At 43.8% G+C, this 26,210-nt stretch overlaps 1 protein-coding gene across 2 annotated transcripts; it reads right to left on the reverse strand.

Annotated features, from left to right (window-relative positions):
* Positions 1 to 20,018: 20,018 nt before the first annotated feature.
* Positions 20,019 to 25,549, reverse strand: LOC115469458 (cytochrome c). 2 transcript variants are annotated; one of them, XM_030202132.1, is made up of 3 exons: positions 25,442 to 25,549; positions 22,613 to 22,789; positions 20,019 to 20,462 (listed from the first exon to the last, which is right to left on the reverse strand). In XM_030202132.1, the coding sequence occupies exons 2-3, from the start codon at positions 22,779 to 22,781 to the stop codon at positions 20,314 to 20,316; spliced, it is 318 nt and encodes a 105-aa protein (XP_030057992.1). In that variant the 5' UTR covers positions 22,782 to 22,789; positions 25,442 to 25,549; the 3' UTR covers positions 20,019 to 20,313. The 2 variants fall into 2 exon arrangements, with proteins under 2 accessions (XP_030057992.1, XP_030058002.1); XM_030202142.1 differs by lacking the exon at positions 25,442 to 25,549 and adding an exon at positions 25,076 to 25,240.
* Positions 25,550 to 26,210: the final 661 nt, after the last annotated feature.

A 26,210-nucleotide genomic window follows, 5' to 3' on the forward strand; every position in this document is an offset into this window, starting at 1 on the left:
AGCTATTGTGTTTTCTTTCTGATAATGTACTGTTCCCTAAAAGAAGTAATTTTGGCTAAAGTGAAGTTATATGGACTGTTTAAACCCTGAATGAGACGTTGGCAGCAAACCTTAACAACCTGGGAGTAAGGTGTTTTCCTTTTGTGTCTATGCTGAATGGAAGCAAGAAAATAAAGTTTTTTTTTCTATAAACGTTTTGCCTTGATTGAGCCTCTGAGGAAACAATAGAGAGAGGAGGAAGTCCTGCAAGCTCTCAGGGGGTCTGGCGCTGAGTTCCCAGAACAGGCCAAGGTGGTGTGGAGCGAGGCAACAGTTGGGTGAAGAAGGAAGCTAAGCAGGGTTGAGCCTGGCTGGGTCCTGGAAAGGGGACCCAGCTACACAATGCAGACAGTGTAATGCAGTCTGCAGCGATATTTGTTAATTGCGATCGCTATGGCCATTTAGAGGTTTGAGAGACAAGTTTCTTTGAGTTTTATGATATTAATGATCTCTACAGTCATTTTGAGAGTCATGTCTTCTATATGACTCTGTACCCAAGGTGTGTATGCATATCACTGTATCACAACGACTCCTGAAGAAGGCTTTACAGCTGAAATACGGCCCGTGTTGATTCTACACATTTGTCACTTATTCACAGTTTTAATAAAGGACTTGCTGTTGTTTTCTTGGCTCATCCATTTGATCCTTCCCACTCTTTCTGTTTCTGCTTGGCTTTACTTGTGGGAGTGATTTAGTTCTTTGCAGTGCCTGCGTTTAGCTGCTTCCACTTGCGAGACCCCTGCAAGGTTTTCCTTCCCACACAGCCTTCCACATTAAAGCCACCGCTTACCCTATCAGTGTGACAAGGGAGAATAAGGAAATGCCTAAGACAGCTCACTCGTCACAGTGTGTATTTACAGAATAGTACTTAAGCAGAATTCTGGCATTTATGTGTATATGTGCATACTTCTGCACATAAATGCCATTATGGTAAACATTTACATGCAGAATGGGCATGTAACTGTTAGCACCTATGTTAGAAAATTCCCCCTTTATATTTCACAGCAACTCATTATAATTGTGATTCTGATGCATGCATGCCAATAAATATACAGTTTACTTATGAGAAAACATGTTAAAACTGTATATCTTCTGACTATCTTCAAGTTTATTATAATTTGATATACCACCACTACCATTTCCCTGTCTCCCCTGTACCTTACAATCCTTTCTGCTGCATTCTTCACTCAGGCAGTGGCACTCATAGGCTGGCTGCGGCCTGCACTAGAACTCCCTGAACTGTCCTGCCCTTCACAAAACAGGAAGTTGCGTCAGAAGGATGGTTCAGGGAGGAAGTCCTGGTGCAGGCCGCAGGCAGCCTATGAGTAACACTGCCACTGCCCGGGTGAACACTGCAGTAGAGAGGATTCTAAGGTGGGGGTGTGCCCAGGGGGCCAGGTCTGACAGGGGGTGCATACGCAACAGACGAAACTAGTTTAAATATGCCACTGTATACCACCCCTTAGAGAGGAACTACATAAGTACATAAGTAATGCCATACTGGGAAAAGACCAAGGGTCCATCGAGCCCAGCATCTTGTCCACGACAGCGGCCAATCCAGGCCAAGGGCACCTGGCAAGCTTCCCAAACGTACAAACATTCTATACATGTTATTCCTGGGATTTTGGATTTTTCCAAGTCCATTTAGTAGCGGTTTATGGACTTGTCCTTTAGGAAACCGTCCAACCCCTTTTTAAACTCTGCTAAGCTAACCGCCTTCACCACATTTTCCGGCAATGAATTCCAGAGTTTAATTACACGTTGGGTGAAGAAAATATTCTCCGATTTGTTTTAAATTTACTACACTGTAGTTTAATTGCATGCCCCCTAGTCCTAGTATTTTTGGAAAGCGTGAACAGACGCTTCACATCCACCTGTTCCACTCCACTCATTATTTTATATACCTCTATCATGTCTCCCCTCAGCCGTCTCTTCTCCAAGGATAGAGAAGGAGAGAAAAAGAGTTACACAACTGAGCCGAAAGGCCTACACCCACAAGGTACAACTTCATGATGCAGCAGACTGCAAGAACTCAGACAAAGGCATCTGAAATAGGAAAGTCTTTAGTTCAGTTTTAAATTGGTAAAGGAATACTTCAGACAAAGGTATGTGTGTGTGTGTGTGTAGGGGGGCGGGAGGCATTCCATAGGAAAGGGCTGGTCACACTAAAAAATTGATTCCTAATCATGGAATCAAAGCAGATCTTGCAAAAGGATTAAATCATCAGTTGATTGAATTGAGAAGACCATAAAGTCTGTGATGGAGAGTATGGGATTAAGAGACAGGGTAAATAAAGGGGAGCTCCTGAATGGTGGATTTTGCATGCAAGAGAGAGGATATTAAAAGATCTCCTTTGGCAGATAGGTAGCCAATGTTCAGAGGGGTGACATGGTTGTACTTTTTTGAACTATTAGCTGTACTGCCATATTGGACAGGCTAAAGTACAAAAGTCCTATTTGTATTTGAAAAGCCATGCAGAGATTTTCTTTGCCTGGTTATCAATTAACCAAATCCTGCAAAATTGTAGCCAGTTTTGAGTTTTCACCTATAACTATACCAACCAAAGTACAGATTCTAACCACAAATTTTTAGTGGCTTCAATGTGTTTTCTCAGAAGGAGAGGAAGAACAGAATAAAGTTTCAAAAGCAAAAAGTGCATCAGTACCAGAACATCCATCACTGTGAATAATACATTTTTAAAGGAACGTGAAATGGACCAGGATATAAACACTTCAAGAAAAGACTAGGGGACATCAAAGAACTGAAATATTGATCAAGTTCAATGAAGGGTGAAATGCAGTATTAAATTAGAAGCTCTGAGGCTGTATGTTGAACAGTAGAAATAGTCCTGGGGAAGCTGCCAAATGAAGAATAAGCATAATCTGTGACCCACAGAGAGCACTAATATCACTGGCAAGAGAAGCACTTAACTGCCTCTGATCTCAGCAGCAGTGATTGGTGAAACATTATCCTGGGCAACCATATTAAGCCTCTTTGGGGGGGGGGGGGGGGGGAGGGAAGTCATGTTTCTCTGGAAATGTTTGCTCATAAAGCAAAATGACTCAAAACAGCAAGATGTACCTATATTAACTTGAGTAATCCTATATAATAATTCTCACCATCTAAAGTAGCTGCCTGTGTCCGTGGCTCCTGAGCTAGGATCCGTAGCCAGGCTGACGTCACTCACAGCTGATTCCCTACTCCTCCTCCTGCCTGGGAATCAGCTGTGAGTGCGCCGCTCCCTGCAACACGACAAGCGCGGCACCGCAGACAACCCCCCCTCGGCGCACCACCCAAGCCCCTCACCCCAAGCACATCAACACCCCCAGGCACCACCCAAGCCCCTCCCCTCCAAGCACATTAACACCCCCCCCGGGCACATCAACCCCCTCACCACCCACAGCTGCCAGTTCAAGGCCCCAACCCTCCCTCCCTCCAATTTGCAAAGACCCCCTCCCTCCGATTTCCAGACCCCCCTCGGAGTTCCTGACCCCTGGATCCCCCTGCCGCGACCCTCTCGAGCCCCCCTTCCCGCCACCGTCGCATACCTGTGCTGGCGGGGGACCCCAACCTCTGCCAGCCGAAGTCCTCTTCTCGGCCGCGCGGCGTGGACAAATTATGTGATCAAGTTGGAATCTGTTTGTGTGCGTGCGTATTACGTCAGACGCACGAACACAAACTGATTCAAACTTAATCACATCATTCTCCGTCCACGTCGCGCAGCTGAGAAGAGGACTTCGGCTGGCGTGGGTTGGGGTGCCCCGCCAGCACAGGTATGCGACAGCGGGGGGGGGGGGGTTGGCGGCAGGAAGTGGGGCTCGAGAGGGTTGCGGCAGGGGGGTCCAGGGGTCAGGAACTCTGAGGGGGTCTGTAAATCAGAGGACGGGGGGGGGGGGGGTCTGCAAATCGGAGGGAGGAAGGCAGGGAGGTGGGGTCTGGAACTCGGAGGGAAGGGGGTCTGCAAATCAGAGGGAGGGAGGCAGGGATGTGGGGTCTGGAACTCAGAGAGCAGGAGGAAGGGGTCTGGAACTCAGAGGGAAGGGGTCTGGAACTGGGGGGGGGGTCTGGAATTCGGAGGAGGGGACGAGAGGGGAGGAATGCACCACCTGTACAAAAACTAAAAAAAAAACAAAAAACGGGGGGACGACCATGGAACTCGGAGGAACGGAGGGAGGGAGGGACGACGACTCTGGAACACGGAGGAAGGGGGGGGGGACACTGGAACTGGGTGGGAGAGAGGGAGGGGCCCCAGGCACACACACTCTCTCTCACAGACACACACTCGCACAGTCTCACTCTGTCACGCACACACACTCGCAAATTCACTCTCTCTTTCTCAAACAGTCACTCACACACACTCTCTCAAACATACACACTCCGAGGAAAACCTTGCTAGCGCCCGTTTCATTTGTGTCTGAAACGGGCCTTTTCTACTAGTTAAAAAATAAATCTTCCCTTATTTAGACAAGCCAAATGTATCTTCAAGCAACAGGTTCCCCAAAGACAAAGGCCTTTGCTGTCATGATATTGTTAGTGTGGCCAAGGACCACTGTAGGCATTCAGAGGCTTAAGGCTGAAGAGCAGTCTGAGCATCAGATGCATTTTGGAGCGGCCCAAATGTTTCAGTTTCAGTGCAGAGCTTGGAGGTAGTAGCAGATTGTGTGGTGATTGATGCCACAGAAATGGTGAGGTCCTGGTGCCCTTCTAATGCAGTGTGGCCATATTTTTTCTAGGGTCTCCCTAATGTATGGTCCTTTCTATCACTAACCATGCTCTTTGAAGATCTTTACAAACAAAAGACACAGGCCTGTAGTCATGTCATTTTTCTACTCTCCTGGCACTTTCTGCTCTCCTTTTACTTCCTGAAGTGTAGCAACTCTTCCACCTCAACAAACAAACATACATTAAGCTGTTTCAAAACCAGGGATAGATTGAGTTCACAGTTACCAAAGCAGTCTATTCCAGAGATGGCCCCAAGTATCTGAAGACTGACTGCCAGGTACCTTGCAAACAAATTTCAGACAAAGGAAGTAGGTCCAACAATAGCCCACGTGATGATCGTAAGGAACAATGAGGCTCCCTACATTTAATATGGATGGTCAAACACTGCAGTTTTCCTCTATAAATAGCCTGATAAACTAATCACAATAACAAACTTCAAATGGTATTCCATAGGGAGCTGAGGCAAAGTCTATGTAGTAGGAGTAATGTGATCATATTTCCTTAGTCCTGAAACCAGATGGATGGCGGTATTTTGTGCCAGCTGCAGTCTTCTAAGACTGGACTGTGAAGTTATAAGTATAGAGAATTACAGTAGTCCAATCTAGATACCACCAATACCAGATTCTTAGAAGGAAACAGCTGTCACAGCTTGGTGTTGAGTTGACGCTACCTAGCGGTGGCGGGTGAGACCCTTGGACAAGGCTGGACTGATGACAAGGCTGGAGCTTGAATACAGGGCTGGAGCTTGAAGACAGGGCTGAAACAAGGCAGGAAGCAGGGCAAGAACAAGACTGGATTACGGAGCAGGACTTGAACAAGACACAGGAAGGAATAGGAGACAAACTGGAACAAGGCTGTAACACACACTAGACAACTTTAGGAGACCCGTTGCAAAGACACTGGCTGGGAGTCAGGAAATCTTAGTTTCTTACCTGTAACGGTAGTTTTCCGTGGACAAAGGATCTTCTAGCCACACCCCTTGAATATACGCCACGATGACGTGCGTGACCCGGCCATCCAATAGCAACGCTTTAAAAAGAAAGCAAAGAATTAGCGGATTCCCGCCCATACATATGGTATAAATACCCTTGACAGCTCAGACCAGTCAGTTTAATAATATAGCTACGACAACCAGGGAGGGTAGGGAGGGATGGTGTGGCTAGAAGATCCTTTGTCCACGGAAAACTACCGTTACAGGTAAGAAACTAAGATTTTTCCATGGACAGGATCTTCTAGCCACACCCCTTGAAGACTCCCAAGCCAACACAGGTAACCAAAACATGCAATCATTAACATGAAGTATAAAGTAAATCCCATGTTGGAGATCTGTTACCTGTGATAGGAGGAGGAGGACAGTTGTCGGTTACATAGCCTCCCGCAGTATTGACAGTCCAAACAATGAATCTGCCCGTGAAGCTGCATCCAAACAGTAATGCTTTGAAAACGTATGCAGAGAGGACCAGGTAGCTGCTTTACAGATATCAATAAGAGGTGCTCTATGTAGAAATGCAGTAGAGGCCGCCATTGAACGTAATTTATGAGCAGTAACATGAGGATGTGATGAATGCTGTTTATAACAAAAATTTATACACTGAGTCACATATGATGATAAAGTTCGTTTTGATATTGCTGTTGAGCCTTACTATTGTATGATAAAAAAAGCTGTGAAGGTCTATGACTATTTGATGTACGTTGCAAATAAATGGATAATGCTCTGGTACAATCCAATGTGTGCAACCTACTGTGTTGAACAGATTGATGTGGAGGAGGAAAAAACACTGGTAAAACAATAGATTGATTTATATGAAAAGAAGAAACTACCTTTGGCAGAAACTTCGGATGAGGACGTAGTATCGCTTTATCATGTAATACTTGAGTATAAGGACTGTAATATACCAGTGCATGTAATTCCCCAATTCTTCGAGCTGAAGTAATAGCTATAAGAAACAGGGTTTTCCAAGTAAGATATTGAAGGGTTGTTTCTTGAAGAGGTTCAAAAGGAGGTTCCATAAGTTTTTCTAAAACTAAATTCAAATCCCAAACTACTGGAGGTAATTGAATCGGAGGTTTAAGGTTAAATAACCCTTTCAAAAATCGTTTAGTGATGGGATGTGACATGACAGTGCAACCATCAATTGAATCATGAAAAACAGAAATCGCCGCAACATGTACCTTTACTGAAGATGCAGCTAGTTGTGAATTAGATAAAGAAAGGAAATATTCCAATAAGGAAGAAATTGAACAGGACACTGGGTCAAGTTGATGTGCTGTACACCAATGACAAAATCTTCTCCATTTTGAGGCATAAACCATTCGAGTCGAGTGCTTCCTGGAAGCCAACAAGACTGCAAGAACTGGTTGAGAAAAAACTAATGATTGATTTGAAGATACCACGCAGTGAGCTGGAGGTGGTTGAGATTTGGGTGTAGAAGCTGACCATTGTTCTGTGAAAGAAGGTCTGGAACTAGAGGCAGAAATTGTGGTGGTCGGATAGTTAACTGGGTTAGCACAGGAAACCACACCTGTCTCGGCCAATACGGCGCTATTAGAATGAGTGATGATTTGTCTTGGAGAACTTTCTGCAACACTCTTGGAATAAGAGGGATTGGAGGGAATGCATAAAACAGAGAATTTGTCCAACGGATAGCAAATGCGTCCTCTGCTATTCTGTTCTTTGCAGGCCACCTTGAACAAAATCTCTGACATTTGTTGTTCTGTGGGGAGGCAAAAAGATCTACTAGAGGCCAGCCCCACATCTGGAACAGATCGTGAATAATTATGGTCTTCAGTGACCATTCGTGAGGTTGAAGACTCCTGCTTAACACATCTGCAATCTGATTCTCCCGACCTGGTAGATAAATTGCTTGAATCACCGAATTGAGGGAGAGAACTAGGTTCCAGAGTGTGACAGCTTCTTGACATAGATGAAGAGAACCCATACCTCCTTGCTTGTTGATGTAAAACATTGCTACTTGATTGTCTATACGAACTTGTATCACTTGGGATCGAAGAAGATGGTGAAAAGTTTGAATAGCTAATCTGACCGCCCTCAATTCTAGAAGATTGATGGAATAACTCTTCTCTTGAGTGGTCCAGCAGCCTTGTGTCGAGAAGTGGTCGATATGCGCTCCCCATCCCACTTTGGATGCGTCTGTGGTAAGAACTTTTGTTGGAAGAGGTGACTGGAAAGGCGCTCCTACCAAGAGATTGTGTTGATGTGTCCACCAAGAGAGCTGACGTTTGATTCGGGAGGATAGAAGAATCCTTGAAGTAAGTGGATCTTGATACTGAATCCACCTGTTCTTTAAATACCACTGTAAAGGTCTCATGTGCAGACGTGCTAGTGGAAGTACTGCAACTGTTGATGCCATATGACCTAACAGAATGAGAAGAACCCGAGCTGTTATGATTTTCAGTGATTGAAGATAGTGAACTAATTGGATAAGCAATTGAGCTCGAAGGAGCGGTAACTTCGCTAGAGACTCGTATGACACCAGATCCGCTCCGATGAAAGTCAATCTTTGTGTTGGGATCAAATGTGATTTTTTGTAATTGATCACTAAACCTAACTTTTCGAGAAGCACAATGGTAGTTTGTAAATCTTGAAGATTCTGCTGAGAAGACTGTGCTACAATCAGCCAATCGTCGAGATATGGGAAAAGGACAATTCCTTGTCGATGTAATTGAGCCACTGGTGCTATGACACACTTCGAGAACACCCTTGGAGCTGATGTTAGACCAAAGGGCAGAACTTTGTACTGGTAATGTTGCCCTTGACAGACAAACCGAAGAAATCGTCTTGAAGAGGGATGAACAGGAATATGTAGGTAAGCATCCTGTAGGTCTATGGCTGAAAACCATGCTCCCTGATTCAATAGAGGGAGAATGACTTGTAACGATGTCATTCGAAATCGTTGTTTTGGGAGAAACTTGTTGAGATGCCGGAGATCTAGTATCGCTCTTTGACCTCCATCTTTTTTGGGAATGAGAAAAAATCGGGAGTAAAAGCCCTTGTTTATGTCGTGAGCAGGTACAATCTCTATAGCATTGAGTTGAAGAAGTCTGCATACTTCTTGACGTAATTGAAACAGTTGAGAACTGGGGACATGGAGATGTGTAGATGATCGAAAAGGTGGGGTTTGTGAAAATACCAGAGAATAACCATGTTGAACAATCTCCAGAATCCACTTGTCTGTTGTTATTGATCTCCAAGCAGGGAAAAAATGTTGAATCCTGCCCCCCACCGGATGTTGGGTCTGGGAAGGGTCAAAAAGATGGTGTAAGCTTTTGCGTCTGATGTGGTTGAATAGGCTTCTGAGAACGCCTTTCTCTAACCGGTCTAGGATGAAAATTGTATCGGTGATACTGAGATTTAAAATGAGAAGTTGACCGTTGAGGAGGAAAAGATTTCCTTTGAAAAAATCTATTCTTAGTATTAAAATAAGGCAAGCGTTTATAGTTTGATTTTGAAGGCTGTTGTTTATCCTGCTCTAACGTATCTAACGTTGTACAGTCCTCTTTAAGACCCTCAATTAACTGTTTTACTTTATCTCCAAACAAAGAATCCCCAAGACAAGGAGCATCAGCTACCTTGTCATGAACATCTTCTCCTAATGCCGACGCTCTTAGCCATGACAAACGTCTGGATGCAATAGAAGTAGCCGCAGTTCTGACCGAAGTGTCAAACTGATCATGAATAGTTCGGATCATTTGTTTAGAACTGTCTTCTAAATTCAGCAGAATTTGCTGAAAAAGTGGCATGTTCTGTTGCTGAATCAATGATTGTAATTTAGATAAGTCTTCCATGATGGTATAAAGGTATTCAATCTGATGGAACATGTGAATCGCAATACGTGCTGACAACATGGAAGACTGAAAAGTTTTCCGTGCTAGAATGTCCATAAATTTCAAATCTTTTGGTGGTGGATGGTTGGTGATATCTTTCTGTAACTTACTTCGTCTCATGGCTGATTTGACTACCAAAGATGCATGAGGAAGTTGCAACTTTTCATGACCCAGAGAATCCTGAACCTTATATTTATTATCTAACGACCTTTGTGTAGGTCTAATTGAATAAGGTGTGGACCAAACTAATTTTTGATGATCTTGAAGCACCTGCGGTATAGGCAAGGCTATTGATTGCTTGACTAAATTTAAATATTTAGTGACAGATCTTTTACCTTCAGAAATCTCCCCTTGAGATGTAAGGGGTATATGCAAAGTAGTCACTAATTTGTGTAAAAATTTTGTATAAGACTCATCTTGAACAGGAAGAGTCTCTTCCTGAGACGTGGAAGGAATAGGTGGAAGCACAGGTAAATCTTGTCCTGTGGTAGTCTTGTGTGAATGATGCGAAGAATCCACTGAAGGAGGTGGTGAATTTACTAATGACTTCACTGACAAATCGTCTTGCACCAAAGGTGAAGGAGAAAAGGCACATAGTTGCTGTCTCTGAGGTGAATGAGGTAGAGAAATTGAGTCAGAATGAACTGCAGGCTGCTGTATTTTTTGCTGGTTTTCTAACAACTTCGTTAGCAAATCCACTATTTTCAATTGTGTAGTGGAAGAAATGGAAGAACGCCCTCTAGAGGAGGCATGAGAAATAGACCGAGTCGATCCCCTGCATCTAACAGAGCGGGAGGGTGATCGAGCCTGCCTTCTGCATCGCTTTTTCTGAGGAGTAGCAGATGAAGAAGAAGAAGAACTGGATTGGACAGTGCTTCTGCCTCGAGGAAAACACTCATATCTTGAGGAATGTCGATGGTGCCGTGCACTAACCTGCCTGGCATCGATCATGGATCCATTGCTCGAAGTCGAGCTGGCTGACCTTTTACGACGTCGAGGGTTGTCATGACGACGTCGAGCATCAGGTGATCTCGAAGATCTATGATGCCGACGTCGATCTCGAGAACTGACCTCGATGTCAGTGACTTCTCTCCTCGAAGTCTGCTGTCCATTTTGTATTGAAACAACCTGATCCCCGGGCACTGAGGCAAGGGGGAGAGCAGGAATGGACGCCTCCTGATCCCCGGGCACTAAGGCAAGGGGGAGAGCAGGGAGAATGGCCACATCCTGAAGCGTTGAAGCTGCTGCTGTTGTGGCCGCCATATGTGGTGAAGCTTTGTCAGAGGAGCTGACCGATCGAGTTTCAGACTGAGACGCTGTTAGATACTGTTGTAATTTAAACGCCCTAATGTCCAAAGATTTCTGAGACATATTTTTACAAGCAAAACAGGACTTGGTATCGTGATGTTCACCTAAACACCTCAAACATCTAAAATGTGTATCTGTGAGAGATAATTTACGGGGGCATGTAGCGCAAGCCTTAAACCCCGTTTTCTTTTGAGACATAACGTGATAAATTTAAATTAATTGACTGACTAACTGAGTAAATAGTAAAAACCGGGTCGCTGTCAATCGCGGAAAAAATAAAACTGACTGGTCTGAGCTGTCAAGGGTATTTATACCATATGTATGGGCGGGAATCCGCTAATTCTTTGCTTTCTTTTTAAAGCGTTGCTATTGGATGGCCGGGTCACGCACGTCATCGTGGCGTATATTCAAGGGGTGTGGCTAGAAGATCCTGTCCATGGAAAACTTCCTTATATACTTCCAGACAGGAAGTGATGACATCAGCCAGCGCCCTCTTACAGGGCTATAATGAAACTGCTGGGTTTCCAGGAAGTAAACAGATCCTTCTTTGCACCAAATGCTGCTGGAGACCACAGAGAACCTCTCTTGCACTGGACACACAACCTCAAGTCTACAGGATGCTCAGGATATTCTAGATGTGAGAAGGATAAGGAGGATAATACGTGGAAACCTACTATCATGCTCATGCCCCCTGCACACATAAGCCATAGTTATCATTTTTGTTTACCCAAACCACAGTAAAGCCCCTCCTCAGACCTGTGGGTTATCTGAGGGGATTCACAGAAATGTCATATTGGCATATCATAAACCCTTATGATTCTGGGCTTGTGTTACTTGAAACTAAAGAAAACCTGTTTTTTGGAAGACCTCAGTTTGACCGCCAAACTGAGGTCTTCCAAAAAAAAAAAAAAAGGTTTTCTTTAGTTTCAAGTAACACAAGCCCAGAATCATAAGGGTTGGTATCATTTGATGGACTTGTGATAAACATATGAGCTTGAAGTGAGTATACTGGCATATCAGCCATTCGTCCACAAAGTTCCCAGCTGCGTTGGAATCAAAGAGAGCTTGGATTATGATCTGTTTATTGTCCTATAGAAGGGTGACAGGGAGATTACAGAGGGAGGGCAGAACAACTCGGAAAGGACCTAGGGAAGTCTCCCCCACAACTCCTAGGCCTTGAAGTGTTCCTGGTTTGCACAGTATAGACAGAGATCTTGTGCTCTCTGATGCCTTTTCTCTTCCTCCCAAAGTCGAGAATGTCCTATTTGCATGGGGGCCTCTTCCTCCAGGGTAGTGGGAGAAGCTGGCATCTGTGAGTCTATGGGATCCTGAAACTAGGGTGCCAACCACATACAATGGCATTTACATTAACATTCCTTAGTCCTCTCATGAAAGGGGATGTCGACCTTGATGCATAGGGAAACTAGGTCATCAAACTGCTGGGGAGATTCCGTCCCACCAGTTCATCCTTAATGTGGCCCACCAGGCCCTGCCAAAAGATGACCACCTGGGACTCCTGATTCCATTGTAGTTCAGAAACCAGGGTACGGAATTGGTGGCATACTGGTCCATTTTTAGAGCCATTAATCATAGGTGCAGGATCTCAGAAACTACTGAGGAAAGATACCCTGGCTCATCAAATACCTGCCAGAAGCATTAGACGAAGGCAGCCAGCTTCGACATAAGTGGGTCATTCTGCTCTCACAGGGGAGAGAAGCCAGTGCTTGCCCAGAAAGGACAGAGACAATAAAGGTAATCTTGACTCAATCCAAAGGAAAGCTAGAGGGCTGTAGTTCAAAGTTCATCAAACACTGGTTAATAAATTCTCAGCACACACATTGGGTTTCCCCATCAAAGTATGCTGGTGTCAAGAGATGAAGCTGAAACACCTGGTAAGCCAGAGATGGTACCGCTGGTGTAGATCCTGGAGGCAGGTTTGGACCGGATGGCCTGCGGTTTGCATCATCGCAAGCTGAGCATAGACCCTCTGAAGGGTTTCCATAATCTGCTGAAGTTCAGTCCATTGCTGCTGGACCTCCTGGGTGAGGTCATGGAAACACTGGAGCTGGTCCATGAGGCTAGTCAGGTCCTGAACAGTCAGAAAGTTGATGGAACTGGAAGGCCAGTTGCTGGAGAAGCTGCAAGGCGGGTGACTCGCCCAAGCTCATGGGCGGACTGATCATACAGGCAACCAGGCAGTGCTTGAAGGCCCAGAGGCTCTCTCCCCCTTGCACAATTCAGCCCCCAAGTCTCAGGGAACCCGGTGGTCTAGTGGCAGGAAAGAACCCCACTCTTTCCTGCCTGCTGCTGCTGCTCTGTTTAGTGTCGATGCATTTTCAAAATGGCTGCTGAGACTGCCGAGACCCATGAGAATATCACAGGAAGTTTTGGCAGCCATTTAAAAAATGTGGTGGCACTGGGCAGAGCAGCAGCAGTGAGCAGGAAAGAGTGGGGTCTTTCTTGCCACTGAAGAGGCCACTAGAGCCTTTCAAGATAGGACTGGGGAAGGTCCACTGAGACTCAGGGGTGTGCTAGAAACAAACGGGGGCTGTAGTTTGCAGGAGGGGGGCTGGAAACAAAAGGTGGCTGGAGTGTGTGTGTGGGAGGGGGGGAGTGTGGAGAGGGCTGAAAACAAAGAGGGGGCTGTAGTGTTTGGGGGGGCTGAACACAAAGAGGGGGCTGTATTGTGTGGGGGTGGTTGGAAAGAACAGTGGATGGGGTGTATGCACACCCTTTGGCCAGGGGTGGGGTGGGTTACAGCATGGTAGGCAGTGGTGGGGTTGGCCAATGACCTTTACTGCCCAGGAGCCAAGATCACTGTCAGTCTGCCCCTGCCTGAGCTCATGACCTTTGTAATCTGTCACAGCTTGGGGTGAGCCCTTGGGCCGCAGCTGAGTTGACACTAACTAACCAACCTGAGGGCTGGCTAGGCCCCAACTGGTGGCATATGAGACACTCGGACAAGGCTGGACTGAAGTCAAGGCTGCAGCTTGAAGACAGGACTGGAGCGTGAAACAATGCTGGAGCTGGAAGACAGGGCTGGAGCAAGGCAGGAAGCAGGGCAAGAACAAGGCTGGAACACGGAGCAGGACTAGAACAAGACACAGGCAGGAACAGGAGACGAACTGGAACAAGGCTGCAACACACACTAGACAGCTCTAGGCGACCTGGCTGGAAATATATAAGGAAATTTCTGTCCCAACTAGACTTTTTGCTTCATGGTGAAACTGATGGTTTCTGCAACACTCTACTTGAGGACAGATTTTGTGCTTGTTTCAAGACTTTGATAGCCAACAAAGGCACAAAGCCGAATGCTATCTACATACATCTGATCCTAAGACTCATCTATTGTGTTACAAGATTGAAAAGATACAATATTGGTCATTTTTAATCTACTCATTCTCTCAAGACTCCTGAAGCAGGCCTCAGGCTGAAACATGGCACTGTATCGAGTCCATGATCAATAAACTTTTCTACTCATTAAGTTTGTTTTCCTCATTTCAGGAGTCCATGGTCCATTTCCCACCATTTTCTTGCCTCTACTATACCCCGTGGGACTTCAGAGTTCTCCACTTGGGTGGATTTCTATGGCTCTTTATTTCTGGATAATAATTATAATATATAATTTCTGGAGCCATATGGTAACCCTTGGGTAAAGCTAGCAGAAGACATTGCTTTATTTTTTCTTTCTTTGCTGGATGATGGTATTCTTTGCTTTTCTACTACAGAAAACACTGCATATTCTAGGATAAGCAGCATAAAATCTGTTTTGCTGTTCTGTGATCTTGCCAGGTACTTGTGACCTGGATTGGCCACTGCTGGAAACAGGATACTGGGCTTGATGGACCTTCGGTCTGTCCCAGTATGGCAATGGTTATGTTCTTTGCACTGTAGGCTGAAGGCAGGCCCATTGAAAACAATCTACTGACACATACTAAACTTTGGCTCCCTCTTCTGTTCATTTCCTAGTAGGTGCTGGCCATAGGGTACATTTATTTCACTATTGGTAATCAACAGAAATAAAACAAAATAAAACATGGAAAAGAAAATAAGATGATACCTTTTTATTGGACATAACTTAATACATTTCTTGATTAGCTTTCGAAGGTTGCCCTTCTTCGTCAGATTGGAAATAAGCAAATGTTGGTAGATGACAGTATATATAAGTGAAACATCAAAGCATTTCAGTGACAGTCTAACAGGATAGGGGTGGATAGGTGAGAGACAGGAAAAGTCGGGTGGATGAGGGACAGGGAGATATGCATGGATATAGGAGGGTGACACTGATTCAATTCTTCTACAAACTGATCCAATTCTTTGATTGGCCCATCCCATAGCACAAATATGTCATCAATGTAGCAACCCCTGTAAGCTATTTTGTGGAATTTGGAAGACGTATACACATGCTGCTTTTCTATATGTGCCATAAACAAATTCGCTATGGAGGGGGCAAAAGTCACCCCCATAGCTATTGTTGTAGGAGGTGGAAGGCCTCCAATTATTTAATATACAGAATAAATTCCTCATATTTGGACAAGGAGAAATGGAGGTTTTTCTCTTTCCAAAAACAGGGGAAAGCTTGCTGGAATAGCAAGTCACTTCACTCTCTACCTCCCCCCTCTTGCCAAGTCAGGTGATTAAACCTGATTGCCCACAATATCTCTCTCATTGAGCAAGATCAGGCCTCTGAGAATACTACAGATGGAAGTCTTTCCCAGATCTTTTGTGTGGGGCTATTTCAAAGCAAATGAGATTGTCTTTATCTTGTAACAGTGATGGAAATAACACTTGCAGAAGACTTCTTTCTCTGCCTAGAGCAATTGGATCAAACGCTGTATTTCCCTGCTATGCTATGTTATGGACGCAGGGTCTGAGATGACGGAGAGATGTAGCACCTCTGAGGGGAAGCAGTTTTTAACTCACTGCATCTTCAAAGGAAATGTAAACAGATGCTGTGTATTTTTATTGATACTAGAGATCCTGACTGACTGTAAGGTGCTAACTAAGGGGGTGTGACAACCCCTCCCCCTTCTGCTCCCTTTTGTCTTGTAAGGGAAAAGAAACCCTATATAATATTTCTCTGCCAGATAGGAGGGGGGGGGGGGGGGGGCAGTGTACATCTCTTTTGGCTCCCAAGCCAGGGAGTTTGAAAGACTGTCCTGCGCCCACTTTCCATTGTAATTTTCCATTTCTATATATGTTCTCATTTCTGTCATATTCTAGACTATTTCTATGACTATTTTTATTATTTATCCTAAATCTCTGGATAAATAATAAACTTGTGTTTTTCCCCCAACGGAAGCTTCTCTTGGCTCTCTTTTCTGTGTTTTTGTTTTAAAGACTTTAATCCAATGTCAGTTTCTTAAGGTATAGTTGAGAGGGTTTGTCTGCGTAGTATTGCTGGCCTGATTGGACTCCGCCGACCGCAAGAACAGGCGCAAACACTATACCCGATGTTTGCAAATAGAGACCATTATCAAACAGGAAAAAATTGTTAGTCCTATGTCAATTAATTGTTGGAGGAACCCCGTGGGGACCTGCCAAGGTCTTTCTCTGGAGTCCAGCACATTCTGTGTCAGTTCCAGAGCTTCTTTCTGGGGAATTGAGGTGTATAATGAACACACATCCAGCGTTGCCAGAATTGTTTGTTTTAGTGATGGTCTGCCTTGCCAGCTGATTTAAGAAATGTGTGGAGTCTTTTATATAGGACGGGATCAATTCCACCAAAGGGCGCAAGAAAACATCCACAGATCCGTTCAGATATGGAATTACATGCTGATACTATCTCTCTTCCCGGAGGTTTTTCCATATTCTTATGTATCTTTGGAACTGTATATAGGATCGGTATTGTCACAGGCGATGTAGGAATAATACAAACTAAGAATAGTACAGGGGAAGATGAGTGTGCCTTATTGACAATAGTGGACCCCCCCCCCCCCCCCCCCCAGACATACACAATTACAGGGTTTCTTCCACCCTATCATTCCTCTTAGAAGACAGAAAACAGCAATCCTATGTCAACTTAAACAACTCCACAACATTGTTTGCTACAGAGTGCATGTTCATATTCACTATTAATAACCACTACTGCAAATACAATATGTACAAGCTAGTAAGCCTCACTTCAGTAGTAGGAAAAATTAGTCACTGCTGAAGGAAAGGATAATACAACTGCTAGACTCCAATGCTTTACAAGATCTGAGGCAACATGCTTTTTACCAAAGAAAAATTGTGTCAAACTAATCTGATTGATTTCTGTGGGTGACCAGAGAACTGGATTGAGGGGACCTGCTAGATGTCTATTTGGACTTCAGCAAAGCCTTTAACACAGTTCTGCTGCAGAGGCTTGTTAAAAAAAAACAAAACTGAAGGGTTAAAGATAAGACCCAAAGTGGTGACATGGATTAGAAACTGGTTAACTGACAGATGTAAGGATGGTAGTAAATGGAATTCACTCAGAGGAAGGAAAGCTGAGTAGGGGAGTGCCTCATGGATTGGCATTGGGGCTGATTTTATTCAACATATTTCTGAGCAACCTTGCCAAAGGGTTACAAGGGAGTGCCTTTTCACAGACAACATGAATGTGCAACAGAAAGGACACCATGAGAAGTGACTTAAGGAGAGCAAAAGTATAACTTTTAACTGCCACACAAGAGACCAATGTAAAGTGATACAGATGGGAGTATAGAAACCAAAAAGAGTTGTATTTTCTAGGGGGATGTGAGAGGATGATAAGCACAGCCCAGGCGAGTGACCTTGGGGTGATCGTGGTGGAGGAGCTTATGGCAGCAAAACAATCACCCAGCAAGGTCACAGAAGAGTGGATGTGATTTTTTTTTTAAGTGTCTTTATTCAAAATCTTGTTGACAACACAGCATTGTTGAAGGGTTCATTGGTTACTACAATCTACTGTTGTCACATTTATTGGATTGCACATTGATCCAGTGTTTCCTTCAGCATAGATGTTTAGAGTCCTCATGCAGGCCCTACAGCCAAAACACAGGCACTGCAAGTCAACTTAAGATTTCAAATAAAGAAACCCTTTTTTTCCCCTCACTGCCTCTACTGTTTCCTCTCAACCAGACTTGATATAACAAGAATGTCAACAAGTAAACAGCCCTCACCTCAATTCACACTAACTCTTCTGGAACTAGCAGTATGGAATAAAAAATTGTTTTAGAGTGAAGATGAGTTTGAACATGCAACAATGCAAAAGGATGCTATAGCCACCCAATATAACAAGTCTGAATCTAGAGCCCAATTATAAAGGCCAGCTTAAACTCTGGAGTAAAAAGTATGACTCCAGTATAGGGGAAGGGGGGAGCAAAGATCTCTCCCTCCCTAATGCAGAAAAATGATTTGAGCCACTATCACATCTTTAACTTTATAATGTGTTATATATATATAGTACATGGTTATCTTATCTGTTAAACTGGACCAGTACTACTAACTTTCATTTAAAAGAGCACGACTGGCTTTATTTGGCCTAGAACCATTGGTGCAAACAGAAAAGCTAGTACAGAATCTCACAAGAAATAGCAAGGAGCAGGGTTAGAGACTCTGCTGTTAAAAAAACAAACAAACCTCTTGTAGTATGCTTGTGTGTTAGAAGACTCATCTCTAACTCTACTCTTTGCTACCAGTAGTTCTAATCCAGCTCTATAGGAGACTTGAAAGATAAAACTAAAAGGTAAAAGGCTGCTACCATGCACTACAATGAAACTCAGCTTGTCAAACGGTAAAGCAGAGACAGGGGAAATTAAAAAAAATAATAAAATAAAAACTGGGATGGTAGAAATCATTTAGTTTGGGAATACAACAAAGCACTAATCAAACATATAAACGGCGAGTGACCGTACTCACTCGCAAATGTGCAGTAGAGACCTTCTCTGCCCCGCCCCCACGTCAATACGTGATGACGGGGGGCGGAACAGAGGGTCTGTACTGCGCATTAATGCTGAGGGAGGGACACCACCGTCTAACGCTTCCCCCACCCGAGTCGCCGCCACCGCCACCCACCTTCTACCCGGTCGGGCCCTTGCTCCGCTATTGAAACAGCGAGGGTCCGGGAACGCAGCACTGAGCTCTGCTGAGCTGCCGACATCGCCCTTCCTTCTTCTCTGCCTCTGTCCCGCCCTCGACGACGTTACGTCACACGAGGGTGGGACAGGCAGAGAAGAAGAACGAAGGCCGACGTCGGCAGCTCAGCAGAGCTCAGTGCTGCGTTCCCGGACCCTCACTGTTTCAATAGCGGAGCGAGGGCCCGGCCGGGTGGAAGGTGGGTGGTGACGGCTCGGTGGGGGGGCGCGAACTCTGAGGGGGAGGGGCAGCGGCAAACTCGGTGGTGGGAGCGGGCCTTTCAACCCCCCCTTCCTATAATAGCCCGTTTTTACGGGCTCAAAGTCTAGTGTAGATAGAGAAGGCAATTACTAACCCAAAATATACACTCCATGATAATCTTCTACCAACTGACATCAGCAAGGCTCAGAATTGTGTCTTGTTTTGCTATGCCAGGTTCATTGTTTCTGCTCAGACACCAGGCAAGGCAACTGTTACGCATGAAGGCTGCTGTTACCAAGCTGTGTGCCTTTCCCCCTCCGCCATCAGTCTTTGCACAATTCTCATACAGAATCCTACCCAAGGCTGCTAAATGTTGCCATGAAGTGATGATGGGATTGTGTCAAAGCATTAGCACCCCACTTCCTGTCAAGGCAGAAAATGACCTGGTCCAGGACCTATATCGCATAATTTAGAGCCCCACTATTGCTAGAGACACTATAGGAAGCTGGAAAAACACAACAAAAATAAAGCTCAACATAACAGCCTGTAAGAAGAAATAAACATTAAGATTACACACAAACATAACTTGGTAGAAATCCTCCATTAAAAAAAGGTGTAGAAATTTAAAGAGGAGGATGATCTTTTCTCCATCATTAGAACAAGAAATGAGGCAATTTATGTATTAGATAGTTCTTCCTATTTATAAAAACAGGGACAAGATAGTTAGCAAACAACTCGTTAGAAGAACTGTGTGTATCCATTCAGATCATCTACATAACTACAACATATGCTGAAGAGTTTTTGAATATCAATTGGTTATTCAATGACTTTACTAAACATGTTGTATTTAATATATTTACTTTTCACATGCGGTCACTGCAAGACATTCTTAACATGATCATTTCATATTCAAGCAGTGAAACAGTACATTGGTAATTTTAACAAATGGGCACAAGGTATATTGTTCACCATTCATGATCTTGAGTAGGCTGTGGGATTTGTGATGAGTTTTTAAAAAGGTAGACATGATACAATACTAATAAAAATATATAAAAATTTAGCAGTATCATCACCGACATCTCCACCTTGAAATAAATAACATTGAAGCTCCTTGAGGTACTACTTAGAAGTCTCCTGTTTAAGGAAAGCTATCAAATCCGCTCTCTCATCTTTCTTCCTAATGCCAGCAAAGACCATCTTTGTTCCAGGGATGTATTTCTTTGGATTTTCCAAGTATACCATTAATGTCTCCTCATTCCAGATGATACCTAGAAATGTAATATAAATGAATTAAGTCTGTATCAGTTTAAGGGAATGCAAGCCTACAGATTGAAGACATTCTGTGCAATAAAGTCATCTTCCATCACCTACTGCCAATACAGATTCTAGTACACGAGATAGAGTTCAGGGGTGTTTTAAAAAAGGAAACTAACCTTCAGTTTTCAGCTCCAAGTATTAAGTCATTTTAAAGCACGTCTTCCCCCCCCCCCCCCCCTCGACAATGCTAGGCTGGTTGAGCAGCTCATTTGAACTAGGGATTCTTTATATTACATGGTGAAGTACTGCAATTCATGGATCAGACATTCTATACCCTAGATTGCTGCTGTTATACAACACCAGTCAATGTACCAAATAGCATATTTTACTATTTGGCTGAATATGAATGAAATATTCAGCCCAATTCAAATATGAACAATGGACACTGAGCTTTAACAAAATAAGAGAAGCAACATGAAATCAGTTCAAGTGTTATTTCAGTAGGATTTCACAAGTAGAGCCCTGGATTATTCATATTCAAATTTAAATCATTATTTGGCTGAATACAAATAATGTATTGTGGGCCAAATTGAATACAAGTATGAATGTTCAGTACAGCCCTAGTAAGCACTGCCCTAAAGGGCAGAAAATCATCAAGTGCTGTATCTGGAGTTTGGATGTAGGGTCCGTTAACACAGGAAACTCAAGGAGCTCTGATGCGTGCGCCCAGCCTCAAAGACTTTTGCAGGAATACTTGGGAGGGTGGATAAATTCCAGGGTAGTTTCCTATGATCAGAATTCCTGAACTAGTTCTAAGTGAACTATGTGAAATGAGGAAGGAGGGTGTGGTATCAATTTATTATTGAAAAACAATCTGCCTGTCCACAGCAAAACCTCAAGGTGTTTTAGATTACAAGTCTCAGCTTGGTTATTTACTACATGTTCACGGTCAAATTTCTCTCCAATGGTGCCATCTTGGGGAAGGGGAAGCTACATTGCAGTTCTTGACTTGTATTGCACCGAAAGCTGCCTTAAACAAGCTACTCAAAAGAAACGCCATCTTTCAAAAGGCATCAGTCTCCAATAGAATACAAAATCAAGAATACCATGTTCAGAGATTTCTCAGCACGCAAGGATTTTAATAAATATGTTCTACAATATACCAGTCCACCAAGCTGCTGTTGAATTTAGGTTTAACCAGTCCTTCCAAAATAAATCTAGAACTGCCTACAAGGGCTTACAGTTTAAGTTGTGCTTGCAGCAATGGCCTGTGAAGCAACTTACCTAAGTTGTCTACTGCAGGGGATCAAAGGCAGAAACCTACTACCAGGTTGGTGTACAGCCCCTACAGTTTGCATGAGCCCTATCTCCTTCCCCTCTGCCCCACTCCAGCATTGTCCCACCCCCTAAAATCACCTGATCTGGTTCCCTCCCACCCCTCCCCTGCAATAAAAAACCCCCTCCCGTAGCACTCCTCCCCCCCCCCCCCCCCCCCCGGACATGACCAGCACCCTCCTTTCCTTCTGATAAAACTGTTTTCCCGATATCTAGTGGCACCCCATCCGTATCTCAAAGGAGGGAGGAGTGAAGCACACTCGCTGCTGCCTCTATGCTGTCATCTCCAAAACAGTGGCCGATGCACTGGGCAGGACCAGTTTCCCATAAGGGAGAAGCACCCTTATATGGCAGACTGTTCTGGCCCAGTGCATTCCAGGGATTGCCATTTTTGAGATGACGGCCTGAAGGAAAGACCAAGTGAGCACTGCTCCTGCCTCCAAGGTACTGGGGTGGATGACACTAGACACCAGGGAGGCAATGAAATTGGGACTGCCAGCTTATTAGGAGGTCACCCTGTCAGTGTCTAAGCCAACTGTGGCTCAGACACTGACAGGAAGGGTAACATTTGTCAATGACCTGGGGATTACTGCCATGATTTTAACACTGCAGTAATTTTCATGCTAATTATTTACTGCATCCCATGGCAATATTTTTTTTTTGCAGAAACCCCCACACAGTCGGTGGCTTTAACATGCTGCTTTCTGCATCGTTCCCTAGGGGAGGGGGAAAATGGTCTGTGGCCCTTAACCTCCTTCAGTACAATGGTTGGGCTAATGACATGATAACACAAAGTGGCTCGACTCCACAGATATAAATAGCTTACCTTTGTTTTTGTTAGCCTCTGTATAAGAAAATCCTGGAGATTGGCCAGTCTTGCGGCCAAATAAGCCATACAAATTAGGGCCAGTCTTGGATTTACCACCTTTCTCCAACGTGTGGCACGTTGAACACTTAAGGGCAAAGATCTTCTTGCCTTTTTCAGGATCTCCCATTGTGATTGCTACAAGTATAAAAAGCACATCTTCCTTTAGTATTCAAGAACTGGGAAAATTAAAGTACAACATATCTAAATCCATAACAATTAGAATTTCTGTAGTATGTTGGCTCTTATTTCAAGAAACATTCTTTGGAACAACACTATTCAGCCCTTATCAGCAGGTCATACAAATTAACCTTGTAATTTTGAAGGTCACTATGCGGGATATCTACTCTTCACTTTAAAAAACATGCTATATCATTATGTAGCTCCATGATGCTCCTAGAACCAGGGAAAGGAAAAAAAAAAAGGTGTCTTAGTTTTCTGATCCAAGCTGGCTAAAATGCTATATACACCATACAAAATTAAATCTTTTCTCCAACATGGCTGCCTCCAAGGGATCAAAGAAAAAAAAAAAACCTCACACTTTAAAGAAGGGGGAAAAGGAAATGGGACTTGATATACCGCCTTTCTGAGGTTTTTGCAACTACATTCAAAGCGGTTTACAATATTCAGGTACTTATTTTGTACCAAGGGCAATGGAGGGTTAAGTGACTTGCCCAGGGTCACAAGGAGCTGCAGTGGGAATCGAACTCAGTTCCCCAGGATCAAAGTCCACTGCACTCCTCCACAAGAACCTGCAAAATAACTGAATAAAGTTCAGTAGTGGCTGAGCTGATATTTATTGAACATATAAATGCAGCTCTTTCAAGGAACCTCAAGTGGGATACCACAAGCAATGTATCTAAAACAAATTGTGCAATTATGACAGCTTGCTATGGTATTACATTATACGTCTCCAACACAGTTACCGTGGATATCTTAAAAGTTGGACCAGCACTGAATTCTCACAACAGGTTTGGGAGTCCTGGGTAATGAATATGCCAATAGAACATGACACAGGACAAGGAGACTAAGGACAGTGTTCTCTCTATAACATTTTGACAGCAGGATGACATAAAGGAGTAGCTGGGTGGGAAGGGAGAGCGAGTACTGTACAATATACTGCATAGTATTATATAGGGTTTGTTTTCTTTAATTAGACAAATGTTCATCAAAATCAGTCAAGTGGTGTACCCATTCAAAACGGCCTGGGGAGAATATCGAGGACACTAAGTTATAAAGCTGCAGTAGAAGTCAGGCTTTTACTGCACCTTAATATCCAAAAAGAGTGACTAACTTGTGGTAACTGACTACTGCAGATCAGTCACTCCCACAGTATATGAATTAACACAGCTGCACTATTCATTACAGAAGAGAGAGTTTGAATTGGGCATCCCTGGTTCTCAGCCTGCTCTATTCTAATGGCTAGCCAAGGTTCAGTTTATAGTGCTACCAAATCATGTCCTAATATTCAAATCTGCTCATGACACTTTAACAGCAAGTCTAAAGTAGGGTGTCCCCAAACCCAAAGGGCACAACACTTGATTTTTTTTAGAAATATCTGCATACAATGGAGACCAAATATAAACACGATCTGTGTACATTCTGAAAATCAATTGGATTGCAGCAGTCAAGGAATAAGTTCACTATGCTTTTCATACATACTACAACAACAACAGAACAAAGGCAAAAACCTGTCTCTCACTAAATAAACATACAGCTTGTAGACAAAATAAAATGCCCACTAGACGGGCAAAGAATTGGTACAGTTACTAGAATTTTTCCACTAAAACAGGAAAAAGTCTGTCATGCTGCCCGATACTCAGGACAGAGAGGTAAGCTTACTAGAATACAGGTTAATATAAACCTTAAAATGAAGTATCAACCAACCATGCCAACGTTCTTCAAACTAGATATTCATTCATATACTGTGTACCTCAATGCACACAAATCGTGCAAAAAACCCTCCACATGTACTCACAAGAGCCATCTTTGAAAATGTAGAACTTATCCCATCTCTAGGCACTATCAAGGAGTTTGTTCAAACACTACTGTACTAACGCCGAAAGTCTAACATTTTTAACTATCAAATGTTAGCTCTGAATATAAAACTGCTGTGCTTTGCCGATTTAACAAACTTTACAGATGTAAAACTAACAATAATAAGGGAAGGGATCAATTGCACGGATTACGACAATCTTGCAATTATCTGCTCGCTTTACTTATTAGAATTTATTAACCACCTCTGCGGAATACAGTAGTTACATTTAACATCAAAAACTTGATAACATAACAATAAGTGAAATAAACAAGTACAGACATTGAATGAAAGATGAAAACTTGATAGCAGCAGACAGACCTAATAATAGGATTACCATGAAACAGTTTAAAAAATATATACAATTTAACAGCACTGAAATTATATACTTTTTGTTTCCAAGGGAGACTTTGTGTGCCACGCGCAGAATACCACTGATGTGGACAGGCTCAGGTTTTTCCGTGCGGCCTCGCGCCAGGCCCGGAAGCTGTAACAGCGAGCGGTCACCTTCCTACCACAGGCCTTCACGCGCTCAGGACAACAGCAAACCCGAGGCCTATCCCTAGCCAGCACTCGGCAACTCCAGCCTGGGGTCAAAGTAGAGAATAACCTCAGGCAGCTGGGCAGTAACAAAAGAATAATAGCTTCTCACGTAATCGAACACTTAAAAGTTATAGCAATCATCTACGACACAATGGGAACCCCACAGTATAAAATTACTGTTAACCCCACCCCAGAGAAACCACTTCACTTACCTCCACACACGACCACGATATAATGCGCCCAAGGACACGCGCTACCCAAGGATATGTAACCGGTACCCTCCAACCAAACACGCCTGACGCAGCCACCAAGTCCCACCCCCGGATGTGGCGAGAATCACCCGCTACCCAATCGACAGCGAGCACTAGAAACACGGATTCGCCTGTGGATTTGTCCGTTACCACGGCTAGACAGCATAGTCGGGTTCTCCTTACCACTTCTTCCCAAGGCCATTACGTAAGGTTCGAGTGGCGTCACGAGCAGGAAACAGGGTCGTTCGTTGTTCCTCCCCGTCTCGGTCGGCATTGTGCTTTGCGCCTGCGCTAGTGTGGCTTTAGCAGTGTGTGACCTGACCTTGGGCTTGGGCGGTACTATATGCTAATTTGTAAGGTTCGAGACAAGTGGTATACGTGATGTTTCCTTAACGGCTTTAAATCAGCCTTATTCACCCAGAGTTTATATTCGTGTTGAATAAAGTTTGAATCGAATATTGGGTGTAAGTTCTTTTGGAAAGAGGGGTGTGCTGACCCATAGTTTAGGAATGAAAGGTGATAGGGGCAAAGGGTAAAGGACGGTTAGAGTGGAATCCTCTTATAAAAACTTAAAACCGATTTTTTTTCTGCTTCTGTAGTATATTTTCGGGAGTAACTGGATGAGGCGCTTAATGAAAAGCTTTTCCTTTTCAGCTGAAGTAGTGAACCAGTGTTGTCTCTTTTTGTGTTAGTATTATCAATGTGTGCTTCCAGAAGAATTCAATGGGGA

Source organism: Microcaecilia unicolor, chromosome 1, assembly GCF_901765095.1.
Source record: "Microcaecilia unicolor chromosome 1, aMicUni1.1, whole genome shotgun sequence".
Taxonomy (NCBI): domain Eukaryota; kingdom Metazoa; phylum Chordata; class Amphibia; order Gymnophiona; family Siphonopidae; genus Microcaecilia; species Microcaecilia unicolor.